General features: G+C 44.0%; 1 protein-coding gene across 3 annotated transcripts in view; it reads left to right on the plus strand.

Moving 5' to 3' along the window:
• The window catches only part of FBXO11 (F-box protein 11), a 2,134,039-nt gene that overhangs the window by 522,365 nt on the left and 1,591,604 nt on the right, over positions 1–20,070 (plus strand). For all 3 annotated transcript variants that reach the window (XM_044075082.1, XM_044075080.1, XM_044075081.1), the window contains exon 4: positions 9,682–9,829. In XM_044075082.1, coding sequence (XP_043931017.1) covers positions 9,682–9,829 — 148 coding nt within the window. The remainder of the gene's footprint in view (positions 1–9,681; positions 9,830–20,070) is intronic.

The raw sequence follows: 20,070 nt of genomic DNA on the forward strand, positions 1-20,070 counted from the left end.
AATGGGGAAAGAATCGTCAGAAGAGGAGTCAGAGTAAATGGAAACCTGATCTGAAGATGCATATTCTATCTCTTGCCTAGGCCTCTTATCAGAAGGGGGATGGGAACCCCTGATCAAAGTAATTAGGTCTTTGGCCATTTTAAGCATCTGTTTTTTAGGCATGGAGGCCTGTCCAGGTGAATGCTGTACTTGTTTCTTTGTCTTTGTCTTTAGGGCTGCTTTAGTCTTTGCCTTTGAAGCTGAAGTTGGTTTTACATATAGCTGTGTTGGCCTGAAAACACCCTCAGAAGCCGATGCCTGCTCACCGGCTCCGGACCCATCTGAGGGAATAGTTTCCGAGTGTCCAATACCTTGAGTTTCCAGCGGCCTAGTATGCTCCACGTGGGAGTCGGAAGCGGCCTGTGGCTCTGAGGTAGCAGGTGTCGGGGGCTGCAAAAGCGCCTCACTGAGAACCGGCGGCAGACCTAGCGGAAGCCTAGTCGTCAGTTTTGGATCTCGGATGCCTGTCCTTTTCTTTGCACTTTTTCTAAACTCCGGTAGTCAGTTGTTCCTATGGCATTATATAGTTAAATCTTCTGCCAAAATAATGAAATGCAAAATTGTACCGAAGCTTAATAGTGCATTGGTTATATCTAGCACAAAACCGACAACTAGCATTGTCGTGGTCAGGGCCTAGACAAGGAATACAGTAAGAATGAATATCCTTATGAGGTGTTTGCTTCCCACAAGAAATACAATTAACTTTTTCTGACATCTGTCTGGAGCAAGAAAAAAGTTTCCCCAACGGGTTACTTAACTTTAATGAAGATTTCGGATCTGAAATTCGAATTTGAAAATCTCAGGAGTAGACCGACCGGCACTTGCGAACTGCTTTTGCTTCACGCACCATGCAGCAAGAAATACTGAAGAAAATGGCGTCTGCTGCATCTTTTATACCCCTGGCACACTGACGTCAGGGAGGAGGCGACAGCAACCAACACCAGACCTAGACTTTGGAACTCAGGCCGACTGCGGGTAGCCTGCCAGCAGGATAACCCAATTGTTATGACTGCAACAGTGAATACACTCGAACATCAACATTTATGATAGGTACACAATTGTACTTTCCTCATAATGAGGTACACTTGAGAGGTATGGTGCTCTTAATGTAGGGCTTTGTCCATTAGCTGAGTGTCTGGGACATTCGCCCAATGTAGCAGCCACTGGTTACCTTGACTCAGCCCCTTCTAAACAAAGGGAGAAGCATCCTGTCACTTGTTTGTCTCTAACACAAATGACAAGAAGGTTTGGGTTTTCGTTTAGATGCTTTAATGCATAGAAACGCATCAGGATGGATAGCAGCATTATTAAATATGAACAAACTGGTTAACAGACAGACCTTACAGACATATATGCTTACAACTCAACTACTTACTACAGAATGTCAGTGTTGCTTGCATGTGGTCAGTATTTATTTTATTTAATATTTGTGTACCCGGAGACACGGCCCATTTACAACGGAGAGTGGCATATATACAGTCTAGGAGATTTCTCGTACCTTAGATTGATTTGAGCAAGCTTGGTATATAGATAGCAAAACTTTGAATTCCCTATTGGTAGTACAAAGAATGAAAATGAAGGAATGGAATCTGGAAAATAATGCTCTTCGGGAGGTATGTCCATAGCATGAGAAATAGTGTAGGATAGTAGTTCCTGATGGGGAGTACAGAATAGCTGAGGTAAACAGAGGAGATGAGGTGTGGCAAGTTAGGAGGTGAGCAGAAAAGATTTTGTGTGATACAGAGACAGAGCCATGATTGCTAGAGGTGTGACTTCAGTGAGTTATTTAAAAGTGAGATGGATGGTGCAGAGGAGATACTTTGGGGGAGGTTATTCCATTCCCTAGCATTGGTGTGGGAGAACAGACTTTTCCCTGCAGTGTTGTTGGTTTTGGTTATGCAGAGCAGGGTTTTGTTGGATGAGCATAAAGGGCAATTTGCAGAATATTGGTTTAGAAGTTGGTTTAGGGCTTGGGTTTTCAGAGGGTTCCTTATGTTGAAGGTGAGCACTAATTGGTGATAGCTAATTAGCCGAGGGAGTTCTAACCACAGTAGTTGCTTCAGAGCAAGACAGTGATCACCTCTAAAAGTGGAGTTGTTAGCAAATTTTGCAGTTGTATTTTAACATGACTTTAGTTTGTTTAGGTCTGTTTTCCTGATATGAATTAGGGTTGGTGATGCATACATTAGGGTAGACGAGGTGGGTTTGGGCTAAGGAGATTCTAGCTTGGTCCGATAGGAACTGTTTGTGTAGGGTTCCTAGTTTCTTATGTACCTTTTTGATGGTTTCTGAGATATGGATATTGAAGTTTAGATCTATTTCAACCCCGAGCAACTGAGTGTGAGGGGAGGGGGAGATTGTGGTCCTATTTTTGGATGTGATAGTGAAGTTAGGAGGTGTGGATTTGGATTTATTGGGGGTAAAAAGGAGTAATTTGGTCTTGCTGGGGTTTAGAATGAGTTGGATATCTGTAATCCATTGTTCCACGGAGTAGAAGGATTTTTGGTTGAGCTTTTGAAGAGTGGTTATGGATGGGGCTGAGCAGATTAGGGTGGAGTCTTTTGCATACTGTATAAGTGATGCATGCACGGTGGAAGTATGTAGTTTGCTAGTGAAAATAGTGAATAGTAGAGGACCCAGTACTGATCCTTGTGGGACGCCTATAGTGGTTGGTAATAGAGGGGAGAGTGTACTTTGCCATTTAAATGATTATTTTCTGTTAGAGAGATAGCTTCTAAACCATGAAGTAGTAGAGGGGTTGAAGGATGAGGTTGACAGTGTCTAAGTAGGTAGTGGGAAACAATATCAAACGCTTTTGATAGATCTAGGAATATGGCTGAGATGCACTTGGTTCAAGCCCTTGAGTAGCTTCTTAAAGGTGTGTACACATATGTTGATCTGTGCATCCCAAGCATGTTAGGGGTGACTGACTACCACCATTCACCATCCGTCTGTTCACCCAAACACATGATTGACAAGGGAAAAAGAGATGCCTTCACAGTCCCATCTTTTGACCGAGTACCTGAGGTCTCTAGTGAGTCCCATTTGGAGTCCACTGTGCCAGCAGTCCCCCTCACATCTGCATAGGTCAGAGGACTTGAGTCATTGGTTTGGTCCAGGGATACTTAGTAGGTCTCTGCTTTTTGCTCTAGCAGGAGGTCTTCCAAAATGTTGACAGAATCTTTTGCATTTGAAAGGAGTCATCAGTTGGTTTAGTGCAAGCTGCAGCTGTCCATTTCTGCCTCTCCCCAGTACATCCGATTCCACACCTGCACCCAAGCCACAAGGCAAACATTAGAGTTTCATCCAGTTTATTTCAGCCTAAACCTTCCATTTCCCAATCTCACAAGGTGTGTCAGCAAAATCTAGTCAGAGTAGCTGTGGATCTCCTAGAAATTGAGAGATCCAAGCAGCATAGCCCTACAGACCCCTGTTTACAGGATCTTCTCCTGGAAAGAGAAAGAAGGACCCTCCCTCAGGAGTCCATGCATCCTTGTGACTCAGGTGATGTATTGTCCTACGTTGAAGGACTCTGCACTGGCTCGTATGCTTATTCAGAGTCTGATGAAAATCTGCTCTACTTCACCACCTGAGAACTTCAGCTTTGAGGACACGCGCTGTAAATTGAGGAAGTTTTTCAGCTGGGAAGCTCAGGATTTCCCTCATTCTCAGAAAAGGGTAAGAGAATATTTAAAACTCTCATCACAAACCTCTTGCTGCTGTTCCAGTGTGAGTGGTTGTGGATGATATCATACTTTACTTTTCCCTGCAGCCTGACTCCCAGTCCCCTGTTTCAGGAAACCAAGCCATTTTTACAGGGTCTTGAATCCCATGAACACCTTTTTAGAAACCCTCTGGCGGATCCTGAGGTGGTGTTTCAAGGACTCATGGAGCTAAAGGCTGCATCCCTATGAAAACCTTTGCTAAATGAAAAAGGTTGGACCCTTGACAGATTTGGCAAGAACATTTTCAGCTCTGCCACCCTGGCCATGAGAGCTCTCAGTTGCCAGTTCTATGTGGTTAAATTCCAGGAGATCCTTTTGGACCAAATGAAAGAGAAACTGGATGGGATACAGGACAGACATCTCTGAAAAATTGCTTTTAACTTTTTAATTCCCATTCCCAGATTGCTTGACTTTCTTTGCATTATGGTACTAATGCTTTAGAAGCATCAAGCAGGGCAGGTTCTTCTGGGTCAGTTATTCATAGGCATACCTACTTAATTGAACAGCCCCTTCCAGAACATCTGAAATCTGAACTCCTGGATGCACCTTTGCACAAGGAGTTTTTTTTTGACTGAAGGCTGAAGCAGTTTTTAAGAAGGCAAAATCCATTTTGACTACCAAAGACGACTTGCAGGTACAGTCAGCTAGATTTAACAGGAATTATCCTACTAAACCCTGCTCCTTTCCTTCTTCCCTCGCAATTCATGCAAACGGAGAATGTCCAGGAGTGATGGACAAAAATACTTGGAGAAAAGGGCAAGCTGACCAAGGAAACAGGCTTAGTGGACTCTGACCTCGGGGGGGGGGGGGTTGCAACAGGGGAGTAGCCATGATTCAACCAGGTACCTCCCTGTCTCCCCCCCTCCCAATTCCCACCCCTATTCCTTCAAGGGACCCCCCTTCAAAACCTTGAAGGGTGAGGTTGTCCCTGTTCTTAAGGGAATGGGCAAACATCACTTAGAACCAGTCTCCTAAACATAATACAATGATAAATGTTTACAGACTATAATTTGTCTCTGTCCCAAAGGGGAACAACTGCAGGAAGCATTTGTACAAGTAGACCTGTTGCTAGCTCAAGACTCCATAGAGCCAGTCCCTCTAAAAGAAATAGGCAAAAGCTATTACTCAGGAGTTTTCCTAGTGCCAGGAAAATACAGAACCAGGATGCCTATCTAGGACCTGTCAGGACTAAAAGGGTTCATGGTGGTTCCCAAATTCAAAAATTTCTAACCATGTTATCACTCCAAATTCACCCTAGACCTAAAAGATGCATAGCGTCACATGCTCATTGCAAGAGTTCACCAGTGGTATCTACACTTCAGAGCTCTGGCCTCAGGAATTGCTTTCTGCAGGGCAGAGAACATTCACATTTAACCCTATCTGGACAGTTGCTTGATATAGGCCAGTTCTATAAAGGAATTGCTGTCATCTTTTCTCGTGATTGACCATTTTCTGAAATCTGCATTTCAGTCATTATAAAGGACTCCGACCCGATTCCAGCACACAAGCTGGTGTTCCTAGGAGCCCTGCTAAACGCAGAAAATCAAAGGTTGCCATCCTAACCTAGTATGCCCTGTCCCTTTAAGCCTAATATTCAACTCGGTCAGGGAAGCCTGAGAGCCTTGGGATACATTACATCCTTCACTTTGATTCCCTTGGGAAAACTGCTCATGAGAGAGATTCAGCTTTACCTCAGGAGTGCGTATAGTCAATACAGCTTCTCCACTGCATAAAAAAAGAAATTATAGGTTCATAAGTATATTCTAGTGTAATGACAGCCAGGGTCTTTATAAACCTAAATGTACACTCCCACCCAGTTTTGTTCCTCTGTATCATGGGTGTTTATTAGGACTGGTATGTTAGTCAAGAAGTTTCTAGAGGCTGTGTGTGTTTGTGGGTGAGTATGTTGGCTTGGTTAATACTGTATGCCTCTATCAGCGACATGGTGGGGGGGGTTTAGACCCAGAGTGAAGTTCCCATTTCCCATTAATATGGTAGATCCAAGCCTGCACCCTAAACAGACACCATTTAAATCCAGCTAGAAAATCATACATAACCACATATGCTTTAGATCTGGTTTGGAGAGCACATTCCAACTGTCTTTAAGCACAGGGAAAATGGAACCCTACATTCCTAAGAAACCATGTTAAACAAAAAAAAAAAAAAAATGCTGGCAACTCTAAAAGGCATGATGTCATTCAGAAAACCTTGGAATCCCAGTGACTCTCTTAGTGACGAATGACTACACCATAGAGATGTGGTGTATAAACAAAGACGAACATTTATTTCCTGTGTCATTTAGCCATGCAGCTGTAGGAAGTGGCCCATTCCATGGGTCTACATGTGATGGTCCAGTACCTTCCAGGGGATAGCAACCGTCTAGCAGACTACTTCAGCAGGTCAGAGTTCATCTCACTCTAGTGAGCATTAAACGAAGATGTCTTTCTAAGAGTGATATTGAAATGTGGTGTGCTAGGAATAGCCCCTTTATCACATAAATTAAAAAAAAAAGCAGGCAATTAGAAAAGTATTGCACAAAGGCCATATACAGGAAGGGATGGAGAGATACCTTCTTTCAGTGGACAGGTCTGTTTCTCTGTTCTCCCTTGTATTTCTTGTCCTCATGTTATAACTGAAGGCAAGACATTTTGTCCAAGGCAGTAGTGGTTATCTTTGCTATACAGCTTGAGCAAGCTGGAACTTTGGTTGCTACCTTAAAAACTTTACCTATTAGCTCAGAACAGGAGAACTGTTATACACCCCAACCCCAGCACCTCGAGGATGACATTTTGGATGATTTAATACTTTTCCTTCAAGTGCTATCTTCTGATTAAGATATCCTGAAAGAGGACAGAAAACCAAATACTAGAAAATTATTCTTATCAAAATGTGAAAAGATTTGCAGTCTGGTACTGTTCCAAAGGTCAGTTTCCACTATCAGCAAAACTTCCTATGGTACTAACCTTTTTAGCGGAGTGGTTTAGCTTGGGGCTCTCACTCTTCACTCAAAATTCATGCATCTGAAGTACCTTTGAATACATTTCACAACCTTCTTTCCCAATCCTCAAAAGAAGGGAGAGCATGTAATTCAGTCCCTAAATATGTAAGCAGTTCAGATATTTCCTGGACAAGACCATGAGCACAAGGAAAATGGACCAGATTTTGTGGCCTTTAGTAGCAACAGAATGAGAACCAGTAAGCAAACAGTATATTGCCAAGTCTGTTTCTAACTGTATTGTTTTCTACTACAAGCACCGTGATAAACAGGACCTTGTTCAAATCAGACACATCCCACCAGGGCCACAGCAGCTACTACAGCCTTTCTTGGGGGGATTCTCACCAAAGAAGTCATGGAAGCTACCACCTAGTCATCTGTTCACATCTTTATCAAGTCTTACAATCTATCAGTCTTTTCTGGGACCATGAACAGACTTTTCTTTGTCTTGCAGGACCTTCTGGCTTCAGCATAAACTGTTTCCCAACTATCCCACTGCCTTGGTTTGGGATTCCTCCTAGATTGCTATTATTTGTTGTATCTTTCGGCTTTTCCCAGTTAGGGGTCGCCACAGCGGAACTCCGGTCCGCCAATGATTGGCAGTAGATTTTACGTACCGACTTGCCAGGCCTAAGGCACAACTTCAACGAAGGTACGCCCATTCACGCATATCTCCACACAGAAGATACTTTAGCTGAGAATCGAACAGGACAACGTCTTACTGTGAGGCGACAGTGCCACCGCAGCTCCCTAGATTGCTATTATTGCAACAGTAAAACACTGTGAACAGAGTACACTGGTGTTTGTTTACCATACATGTAGATGTTGGTGTCTTTACTGTTGCAGTATTGTTTTTCTCCTACCCCTTTCCGTGTTTCTCACCCAAGGGCTGCAGTGGGCTCCATCTTTTCCCTAACCCTTATGATCCTCGCCCCACTAGTTTAGGATTCAGGTCACCCTATTCAGTGTCCCACTTGGGGCAGATTGGGTGCCTTGTGCTTCTGTCCTGGATCTCAGTGTGGGTGTGCCAGCTCTGGGGGGAAGAAATACATGAAAACGCGGCGCCCATCTCCAGGCCTTGTACCCAGACATCTGATGTCAGGGAGAGCCCGTCCACTAGAACTGGAGGAAGGAAAAAAGTCTGATATTCGGCCGACCAAGGGCTTCTACTGCATGGAAATTCCAGGTTGTTACTGTGACGGTGAAGACGGTCTAACATATGTATTTAACGTAAGTAGACACAACTGTACTTTCTGTACTGTTAACATAGTGCATATATTTAGTAAAGTTTTAATTTTTTATTTGTTTAATGCATTTTTTTTCTTGTTTTTTTTTTTTTAATAAAGACTGAATTGTAGCAGTCAGTTGCTGATTTTATATTTTTGAACACCTCCGCCGGCTTTACCATAAAGGGTATACTCCCGTAATAAATGAATGTTACAGCTCGCCAGAATTACCAAAAGTAGATATAGTTGCAAAAATATCAGCCACTCGTAGATAAAAAAATCAATGAATTTAATAAACAGCAAAAGACACGTGCAACGAACTGGGATTGAGCGCGATTTCATCTATAGTTACCAGACTTCATCAGAATCCCGATCAGATTCTGATGAAGTCTGGTAACTATAGATGAAAGCGCGCTCAATCCCAGTTCGTTGTAGGTGTCTTTTGCTGTTTATTAAATTCATTGATTTTTTATCTACGAGTGGCTGATATTTTTGCAACTATATCTACTTTTGGTAATTCTGGCGAGCTGTAACATTCATTTATTACGGGAGTATACCCTTTATGGTAAAGCCGGCGGAGGTGTTCAATTTGTTTGCTTTTCCTACGTGAAGGAGTTGTGGTTGTGATTTTATATTTTTATTGCAGGCATGCTTTAGATTGATGAATTTGGATATTCAGCAGTTTTGAATGCTGCGGGATATATTAAAAGTGATTTCCCATTTTAAAACCTAGATAATTATAAAAATAAATGGTCTCTCTCTTTTTCGTAATTGTTTCTGACACAGGTGTTATGATTTGTGCATTTTTTTTCTTTTTTCCATGTACACTATCTAGTGAGGAGGCAGTTTACTTGTGTTCCTATTAAATTGGTGAACGCTTATAGCGAACACTGTTTAATCGACCCTGCTTACTTGAAATGGTGAAATCCCAAAAGCATGGAACAGTAATCCCCCCCCCACCCCACCCCCGGGGGGGAAAAAATCACTGGCCCATTTTCAGGACTTTGACATTTCCTCCACTGTGGTGCGATCTCGGAGTTGGTATATTTAAGTACGGGGTGTGGGTGGGCACAGACCCCACACCAGGGGGGAAGCTCCCACTTTATTTTTTTAATTTTTATTTTTTTTTTATCTTTTTTTTTATAGGGCAGCATTTTTTTTCCCGTGGAAAAGAAATTGCTTTTCCGTGTGTTCAGCATTTTGAAGTTTTGACATGTTAGGGTCGATTATACAGCGTTCGCTATGTTAAGCATTTGCTGATATAATATAGCCCCATTTAATTAACTTTGCGTAAGTTTGAGAAGTTAAAATTTAACACTGTGTTGCAAAATTAAAACAGGTGCATTGTTAAATCAGAAAACCTCTCAATATATTAAATCAGAAAGCTCCTTTAATGCAATTAAAATCAGAGTGCTTATATATTGTCTTGAGCACTGTGGCTGTCCTCTACTACTGTTTTAATTGGTAGAGAAATATTTTCAGTAGATATATCAGTCTGTGTTTATTTTTATTTTAGCTAAAGTTTTATCACGTCTGGTTTTAGAATATTTGTGAAGTAGTTGGCACAAATGTGAATACAGTGCTAGAGTGTGAATTGCCTTTTGTTGCTTGCAGTAAGTAGCAGAGATGGTGGCATTTTATGCACTGCAGTTGGCACAGTTCTGATTTACTGAAACTGTGTACTTTAATGTTTTAGCTGCATCTCCAGCAGAACAGTACCTTCAGGAGAAGTTACCAGATGAAGTTGTGCTGAAGATCTTCTCCTACTTGCTGGAACAGGACCTTTGTCGAGCAGCTTGTGTGTGCAAACGATTCAGTGAGTTGGCAAATGACCCAATACTGTGGTAAGCAGCACAGACAGTCATATTCATTTTTTTTTACATTTAAGTCTGATCACTTTCATAACAGTGCCATAGGATGAAATTTGTGTTTCTAAATATCTGGGATAACACATTATCAATGATTTCCAAGAATGTTACTAGTAGTAAGTGTAGTCTAGTAAAATCTGCATACATATAGCAAAGGAAGTTTGCATGTCATTCTCTGTCTGGCAATGGGAGTTTTCTCTCTACAGCCTCACTCTATAAGGATCTAAGTATACTTAGAGAATTGGTGAACTGTACATCAGCACCCTGATTGGAGACCGAATGATCTCCAGCAGGGTATTAATGTACAAGTAATGCCTGCTGAGTCCACCACTTCACGGCAGCATATCAAGCTGCTGTGGAGCTCTGACAGAAAAAAAACTAATGGCTGCCATTATTTTAGCTTGCTAAGCAGTGCGTTAGCTTTTAGAGAGTGTAAAAGAAAAAAGGAAAACAAAATTAAAATTGTATGAGAGTAAGAGAGAGTGATTGAGCTATTATTTTACACTTGTTAATCGGTGCTTTTGCTGATGTTCTTAGTGTTTCACTGTTGCAGTCATTACATTTGGGTTATCTGCTTGCAGGAGGCCCTCAGTCGGCCTGATTAACCAAGTCTTGCATCCTGCGTCAGTTGCCGTCCCTTCTTCTATGACCTCAGGGGTATAAAACATGCAGCCGATGCCATTCCATCAGTCTTTCTTGCCATGCGGTGCCCAAAGCAGAAGCAGTTCGCAAGTGCCAGTTGGCCGCCTCCTGAAATTTTCATTTTCGAGTTTCAGAACCGAAGCCTTCAACTAAAGCTAAGTACCCCGTTGGGGAAACTTTTTCTTGCTCCTTACCGATGTCAGTAAAATTTAATAATTGCATTACTTGTGGAAAGGAAATACCTCATAAAGATTTTAATTCGTACTGTATTCCTTGCCTAGGCCCTGACCACAACATACCTTGCTGTCGGTTTTGTGCTTTATTTAATCTGTGCACTTTCTGTCGTCTGTATATTTTCGCCTCTAAATATTTCGGATCTCTGTTTAATTATCCAGAAATGTCGTCGGTTAGCCATCTGACTACCGGGATTCCGAAAAAATGCAAAGATAAAGACAGAGGCCACCAAGGTCCAAAACTGCCGACGATGCTTCTCTTTAAGCTAGTCGCCAGTTTGCCGGTACTCAGTGAGGCTCTTTTGCAGCACCTGATACCCGCTACTTCTGATTTGCAGGCCTCTACTGAGACCCATTTGGAGTCCAGTATCCCACGAGATGCTTCAACTATGGAACCCGCAGATGTCTTTACCTTGGTTGGGTTTGGAGCCGCTGTGCAGGCACCGGCTTCTGAAGGTGTATTCAGGCCTACGGACTTGCATATTAAACCAACGCCTCCTTTACTTAGGCCTAAATCTCGAACCATGCCTAAAAAATGATGCCCACGCCACATGTTCAGGGCTGTATGCCTAAAAAACAAATTATAATAATGGCTGAAGGTCTAATAACTGTAATCAGGGGTAGCCAACCCCCCCCCCCGAAGTTGATTATGAATCTTCTGACCAGAATTCTGTTTTTTCTGATTCTTCTGATGGTCTGGATTTGCCCTCATCTACTTATGACGATTCTGATGCAGAGGACTCCATTCCCTCTGCTTCCCCTCCTGAGGATTTTTCTTTTGGGGAAACCTTACATATGCTCTAAGGGAGCATTTCCACTGGGAAAACCAGGATTTTTCTGATTCAGAAAAGAGGCTTAGGGATTTCCCTCTCCTACCTCAGAGTAGGCCTTTAACTATTCCTCCTGTACTAGACATTGTGGATTTTGCTTTTTCGGAATCTAGTTTGTCCCCTGATTCCTTGCCTCCTGCTTTCAGAAAACCTGACCGATACTACAAGGTCCCTGAGTCCCATAAGTTCCTTTTTTAAAATCTTATTGCAGATCCAGAGACTATTTCACCGGGGCCCAAGGGCATTAAGGCTTCTATTGCTAAAAAATACACCTCTTCAGATAGAGACTCCAGGGCGCTGGATAGATGGGGTAAGAAGGTTTACACTTCAACCTTGGTCATTAAGGCTTTAAACTGCCAGTTGCATATGTTAAAAGCATCAGCAACATGTTATTGGACTGCTTAAACAGAAAATGATGTTGATTCCAGACGGTGTGGAAAATAAAGAATTTCAGGATTTAATGCATTCTGCTGAACAAGTTGGAAAACATACTTTGCAATGTGGTTTTGATTCATTAGAGGCCTCTTGCAGGGCTGCTGTTACTGGGTCTGTGCTCAGAAGGCATGCTTGGCTTGAGGAGCAATCTTTGCCTGATCATGTTAAAGCTAAATTGTTAGATGCTCCCTTAAAAATCAGGACCGCCTGTTTGGCAACAAGGCTGAGGAAGTTCTTAAAAAGATGGAAGATAGCTAAATCTATGCAAACTGTTAAGGATTTCTTACAAGTTCAGTCTCCTAGATTTAGTAGGCATTGGCCCACTAAGAATTGGTCCTTTCCAGCCCCTTCCAGGTCTTCTCAAGCCAAACCCAGACACAGCAAAAGCCCCAGGATGTTCATCGTGCATACAGCTGCAGTAATCGCATATGGGTTCTCTGCCGTCAGGCAGGTCCTCGGTCGGCCGAATTCCAAAGTCTAGGTCCAGCGTCAGTTGTCGTCGCTTTCTTTCCTGACGTCAGTGCGACAGGGGTATATAAGACACAGCCAACGCCATATTCTCCAGTCTTTTCTGCCGCGAGGTGCCCAAAGCAGAAGCAGTTCGCAAGTGCCGGTCGGCCAGCTCCTGAATTTACAAATAATTGGAAAACGAAGTCTTCTTTAAAGCTAAGTACCCCGTTGGGGAAACTTTTCTTGCCTCAGACCGATGTCAGACCAAGTTAACAATTGTATTTCTTTTGGGAAGCAAATACCGCATAAGGATTTCCATTCCCTCTGCATACCTTTAGGCCCAGACCACGACGTCTCGGCCTGCCGCTTTTGCGCTACTTTCAATAAACGCACTATTAAGCGTCGGAAGGAGTTCGCCCAGCACTTTTTTGGTAAAATCTTTGATTATAAAATGTCGTTGGCTACTCCGACTACCGTTTTGTCCAAAAAACGCAAGGACAAAGACCGACACGCGAGGCCCGCGGTCTCCACTGACACCATGCCAAAACCGGCTACACGTGGTCCGGTTCTCAGTGAGGCGCCTACGCAGCTCCTGACTACCGACGACACTTCTTTGGCAGTGTCCTCTGTACCCGAGACCGCCGCCGGTTCCTCGGCCCATACCCAGACTACAACCACCGAAGCCACTGTGAGTGTTGAGCCTCCTAATGTGAATAGGTCCACTTCCACCCAAGGTGTTTTTAGACCCTCATCTTCCTTCTCCATTAAGGCCTTTACTAAGTCCAAATCAGCCATGCATCCCAAGAGGCCTGTTGCACAGGGCCCATCTCCAGGCCCCATGCCTAAAAAGCAGATGCTAAAAATGGCTGAGGATTTAATTGCTCTTATCAGGGGTTCCTAGCCCCCTCCAGACAAGAGACCCCGAGTGGAGGAAGCTTCTCTCTCTTCTGACCAGGAATCCATTCTTTCAGAACATTCTGATGAAGAGGAACACTCGTACTCCCCTTTTGAAGATTCGGATGCTGAGCAGTCCATTCCTTCTGTATCTCCCCCAGAGGATTTCTTTTGGGGAAACCTTGCACACCTTGAGGGAACACTTCCATTGGGAAGGCCAAGACTTTTCTGATTCCAATAAAAGACTTGGGGAATTTCTTTTGTTACCTCAACACAGACCTGTAGCGATACCTCCTGTCTTGGACATACTTGATGATGTTTACTCGGAGGCTTGCCTAAATCCGGATTCCCTGCCTCCTGCCCCAGTAAAGCCTGATAGGTACTACAGAGTTCCTACCTCTCACCAATTTCTCTACAAGAGCCATAATGCTGACCCTGAAACCATTTCTCAAGGCCCCAAGGGAATGAAGGCCTCTACTGCTAAGAATCCACTACCTTCCGAAAGAGAGTCTAGATCCTTAGAAAGGTGGGGAAAAAAGGTATATACCTCAGCCACCCTAGCCATGAGGGCCTTAAATTATCAGTTCCATATGCTTAAATATCAGCAGTTTCTGTTATCACAATTAAGAAATAAAATGTCTCAACCTGAACAACCAGATATGAAGGAGTTGCAGGATATGATGCATAGTGCAGAACAAGTGGGTAAACACACCTTACAATGTGGCTATGATGCTCTAGAGTCCTCAAGTAGAGCTGCTGTGACAGGATCAGTCATTCGTAGACATGCCTGGCTTAGAGAACAAACCTTGCCTGACCATGTTAAAGCTAAGCTACTAGATGCTCCTTTACAAAAGGATGTACTATTTGGTACTAATGCTGAGGAGATGCTACGGAAAATGGAAGAAAAAGCTAAATCTATGCAAACTGTCAAAGATTTTCTACAAGTTCAACCACCACGTTTTAGCAGAAATTGGCCTGCAAAGAACTGGTCCTTTCCAGCCATGGACAAGCCACAAAGAGGTAGATACAGGCGCACAAGGGTCAGAGGACAACCTCAAGGATCATATAGAGGCAGACAATGGCAAACTCCGGCCACAAGAGGTGGCGAAGACAGTGCACAGCAATACAGGAAACAAACCCAATGACTTCCCCCTTTCCATGCCAAGCAGGTCTCAGCTGGCAGCACCCTTGGGAGGAAAGCTGGCATTATTTACAAGAAATTGGCATATTATCACAACAGACAAATGGATCCTGGACATTATAAACAGAGGCTACAGATTTCCCTTTCACACTCTTCCAAAAATGAGAGGCATGCCGAACCTGCCACACAATCAAAGGGCAGAGGCTCAAATACAAATTTCAAAGCTTATGGCCATGAAAGCTATTCAAGAGGTACCTACTCACGAACAAGGTCAAGGTTTTTATTCCAGACTTTTTCTGGTACCAAGGAAAGAAACCGACTGGAGACCCATTTTGGACTTATCCATCCTAAACACATTTCTGCTCGTACCAAAATTCAAGATGCTCACATTACAGCAGCTTCTTCCCATGCTGGGCAAGGAGTTTTGGCTGTTAACATTAGACCTCAAGGAGGCATACCTGCATGTCTCGATCAGACAAAGTTGCAGAAGATACCTCAGATTTCTTGCAGGTTCAATCCACTATCAATTCTCTGCATTGCCCTTTGGCTTATCTACTGCGCCCAGAGTATTCATGAAATGCCTGGCATCAGTAATTGCCTACTGCAGACTTCAAGGGATACAAATTTACCCGTATCTGGATGACTGCCTGATCCAAGCGGACAACAAGCACCTACTTCTGGAACATCTGGCTTAAGTAACACGGTTATTGAATTCTCTGGGATACACAGTCAACAAGGAAAAATCCAGGCTAACACTATCTCAGGAAATAACTTTCCTGGGTGCCAACTTGGACACAAACACCCAGATGGCTTATCTTACGCCAGAAAAATAAGGGCAACTAACTCATTACTTCAAAATACTAGCAAATTGTACCAGGCTCACTGCAAGGAAAATCCTGCAGGTTCTGGGCTTCATGGCATCTTGCATTCTTCTAATCCCATGTGCAAAGTTGCATATGAGGAAACTTCAATGGTACCTAAAAAACCTATGGTCTCAACACAGCCACAGTTTGGAAACAATAATACCAATAATTCCATGTTTGCAAAAGGAATTTCTATGGTGGTCCCAAGCATGCCAAACAAACACAGGTCTTCCATTCTGCAAGCCTCAAGCAAAACAAGTCATCACAACAGACACCTCAGACTACGCCTGGGGGGCGCACATGACAGACAGGTGCATTCAGGGCAAATGGTCCCAAAAGGAAAAGCACCTTCACATCAATCAAAAAGAAATGCTAGCAGTGATAAATGCAATTACACTTTTCAAGGATCTCCTGCATCCAGGGCAATTATTGATAAGAACAGACAACACCACAGTAATGTGGTATATAAACAAACAAGGTGGAACACATTCATACCCCCTGTGCAGGCTAGCCATGTCGCTTTGGAACATGGCTCTGCAATGGCAAATCGAACTTCAAGCACAGTACCTGCCAGGATTGGAAAACACGCTGGCAGACAATCTAAGCAGAAATATGACAGATCCACACGAATGGAAGTTACATCCTCAAGTGTTTACAAAGATAATCCAAGCGTGGGGAAGACCAGACATAGATCTCTTCGCCTCCCACAGGAACCATCAATTGGAAAAGTTCTGTTCAAGGACCTTTCATCCAAAGGCATGGAGAGTGGACGCCCTTACTTTCAGTTGGGCAACATGGACAGTTTACGCTTTCCCACCTTTGCCTCTTCTGCCCAAGGTGCTCTTGAAAGCAAGAGCAGACAGACCGAAGATGATACTGATTGCTCCAGACTGGCCAAGACAACACTGGTACCCACTCCTGAGGAGCCTAATACATACTCCTCCCTGGACCCTACCTCTAATGCCTCTTCTACTGACTCAGCACAACTACAAAACTCTTCACAGTCAGCTGAAAACTCTCAATCTGGCTTCATGGAAAATTCCTTAACACCACAACAGACCCTACTCTCCAAAGAGGTGCAGGATGTCATTTTGGAGGCCAGAAGACCATCTACTAGAAAGGCTTACTCTGCAAAGTGAAAACGTTTTTGCACTTGGAATGAGAAAAAAGGCCAGGATCCTAGAAAACTGAATTTGCCTCGGATATTACAGTATCTAGCTGAGCTGTTGAACAGTGGACTTTCATTTTCCTCCATCAAAATTCATGCCTCAGCCATTTCTGCAGAATACAACACTGATCCACCCTTATTCTCTCACCCACTTTTAAGACAGTTCCTCAGAGGAGCTAAGTATAAGACCTTCAAGGAAACAACCAATCCCAGCCTGGGATCTTAACTACATTTTAGAAAAATTAACATTACCTCCCTTTGAACCAGCTGCCTCTACAGATTTACAATATTTGTCCTGGAAAACAGCCTTCCTTCTGGCCATTACCTCAGCTCGTAGGGTTTCGGAACTACAAGCCCTCATGGCTGTGCAGCCCTTTCTTATCTTCCATCAGGACAGGGTTTCCCTACGAACCAACCCTTCATTTATGCCTAAGGCGGTATCCAGGGTAGCTTTAAATCAGGCCATACACTTACTTACCTTTTACCCCAATCCTCAAAACAAAGGGGAAAGGCTGCTACATTCCTTAGACATCCATAGACAGCTACGTTACTATCTGGACAGAACACATCCCTTCAGAAAATCAGAACAACTTTTTGTGTCCTATGCTGTAGGAGCTCAAGGGAAGCCAATTTCCAAACGGACAATTTCAAAATGGATAGGCCATTGCATACGGTTTTGTTACTCCTTTCATGGCAAACCTGTGCCTACAGGCATCAGATCCCACTCAACTAGGGCCACAGCTACCTCTACAGCCTTCCTCAGAGGAGTCCCTACCAAGGATATTTTGGAGGCAGCCACTTGGAGTTCTGTGCATACCTTCACAAAACACTACCACCTGCCTTTATATTCCAAAACTAGAGCAGGCTTTGCCTCTGCTGTGTTGCAGGGCATTCTGGCTGCTCCCAGTTCTACCTAGTGCCTACCACCCTGTGCGTAGCTTTGGGATTCTACCCATATGTGATTACTGCAGCTGTATGCACGTTGAACATAGTACAGTTTTGTACCTACCATAAATGTAGATGTTCGAGTGCTAATACAGCTGCAGTACAGGATGTCCTTCAAGGATGCATCTGCAGTCTTTACAAATGGGTTGTCCTGTCATCAGGCAGCCCTTCGGTCGGCCAGATTCCAAAGTCTGGGTCTGGCTTTGGCTGGTGTCGCACTTCACCCGACGTCATTGCGGCAGTTATTCGGGTATAAAGGCATCAGCCGACGCCATTTTCCTCAGTCTTTCTTGCCGCGTGGCGCCCAAAGCAGAAGCTGTTCGCAAGTGCCGGTCGGTCAGATCCAGAGATTACTACTACCGAATACTACTTCGAAGACTTCTATAAAGCTAAGTACCCCGTTGGGGACTCTTTCTTGCCTCAGCCGATGTCAGAGAAAGTTAATAACTGTTTATCTTGTGGGAAACAAATACCTCATAAAGATTTCCACTCTATTGCATACATTGTTTAGGCCCAGACCACGACGTAGCAGCTTGTCTAGCCTGTGCTTCTTTAACCGGGCGGACGCTTAACGTCGCCGGACTTTGCTGAACAGATTTTCGGCTCGATTTTGCCTACATTATGCCGTCGGATCCTCCGACTACGCAAATAACCAAAAAGCGCAAAAGGACCGACACTTTCGCGGTCCGCGGTTTCGTCAAACCGCGGTTAAGCAAACCACGAGTGTCTCGGTTTCGGCCGAAACCGAGCAAGCGGTTCTTTCTTCAGCCGATAACTTGCCTTCTACCGAGGCCTCTTCTATCCTGGTAGAAACGGCTTCTGAAATCCAACCTTCTGTTGCGATTTCACAGGATTTATCGGACACCATTCCCCTAGATATTTCTACCCCTGCACGTGGAGCTGCTAGGCCTCCTCCAGCTATGTCTATTAAGGCCTTTGCCAGGGCTAAAGCAGCCAAAGCTTCAAAACCTGTGCCTGCCAAGCCCCCCTCTCACAGGCCCAGCTCCAGCTCCCATATGCTTTCTTTGGCAGAGGATCTCATCTCTTTAATTCGTGGATCCCAGCCTCATCCAGACAGGGCCTCTCTCCCTCCTCCAGAAAAGAGGCCTAGAGCAGAGCCCCCTGAGCCAGTAGCCACAGATGATTCCTCTGATGACTCAGAACATTCAGACTCTCCTGAGGCTTCTTATTCTCCTTACGAAGACTCTGATGCTGAGGAGTCCATCCCTTCAGCCTCTCCTCCTGAGGAATTTTCCTTTGGGGAAACCTTGCATGCTATGAGGGAACAATTTCAGTGGCAGGGCCAAGATTTCTCAGACTCTAGAAAAAGGCTTAGGACCTTTCTACACTTGCCACAGCATAGGCCTTTAGCTATACCTCCAGTTCTATCTGTTGTTGATGATGCATTTAATGATGCTTGCACTACTCCTGATACTTTACCTCCGGCTCCTGCTAAGCCCGATAGGTACTACAGGGTCCCGGACACTCATCACCACTTATATAAGGCCCCTTTTGCAGATCCGGAGACTATCTCCCAGGGCCCTAAAGCTGTAGCATCTACTTCTTCTAAAAACCCCCTCTGAAAGGGAATCCAGGTCCTTAGAGATGGGGTAAAAAAGTTTGCACCTCTGCTACTTTGTCAGCTAGAGCTTTGAACTGCCAATTTCATATGATTCAATATCAAGAGTTTATGCTTGACCAGTTGACTAAAAAAAACTGTCCTCTGAAGAATCTTTAGATAAAAAGTATGTTCAAGAAATGTTACATAACATACAGCAGGTTAGTAACCATTCTTTAAAATGTGGCTATGATGCACTGGAGGCTTCCTTTAGATCAGCCATGACTGGCACAGTTATCAGGAGGCATGCATGGTTGAAAGAACAGGCATTACCAGACCATGTCAAATCTAAGCTCTTGGATGCACCTATGGACAAGGTCAATTTATTTGGTGCCCCCGCACAGCAGGTACTAAAAAAGATGGAAGAGAAAGCAAAATCTGTGCAAACAGTAAAAGATTTCTTACAAGTTCAACCTCCAAGGTTTAGCAGGAATTGGCCCTCCAAGAATTGGTCCTTTCCGGACTCCTCTAAGGCACAAAGACCCAGGAATAGGCGCTCTAGAGGCAGAAACCAATCCAGGGGTGCCTACAGGGGTCGCCAGTGGCAGGGTAACAATCAACGAGGCACGGATACAGCCACCACCACTACAACAACTCAATCACAGTGACTTGGCGGTGGCACCGCCTACCAGGGAACAACTAGAAGCACCCTTAGGCGGAAAGCTAACATTATTTTCAAGAAACTGGCACTGTTAAGGATGCGAGCTGTGGAAAAGGTACCATTTATGGAGCAAGGGAAGGGATTTTACTACAGGCTCTTCCTGGTACCAAGAAAAGAAAACAAATGGAGGCCTATTCTAGACCTGTCTGCTTTAAACACATTCCTCATTGTTCCAAAATTCAAAATGCTGACCCTACAGCAGCTTCTTCCCATGCTGGGCAAGGAGTCTTGGCTGGTAACTCTAGATCTCAAGGAGGCATACCTGCACGTCCCCATAAGACCAATTTGCAGAAGATACCTCAGATTTCTTGCAGGATCAGAGCATTATCAATTCTCA

Source organism: Protopterus annectens, chromosome 6.part0 (genome assembly GCF_019279795.1).
Source record: "Protopterus annectens isolate FY-2018-M chromosome 6.part0, PAN1.0, whole genome shotgun sequence".
In the NCBI taxonomy this organism is placed as follows: domain Eukaryota; kingdom Metazoa; phylum Chordata; order Ceratodontiformes; family Protopteridae; genus Protopterus; species Protopterus annectens.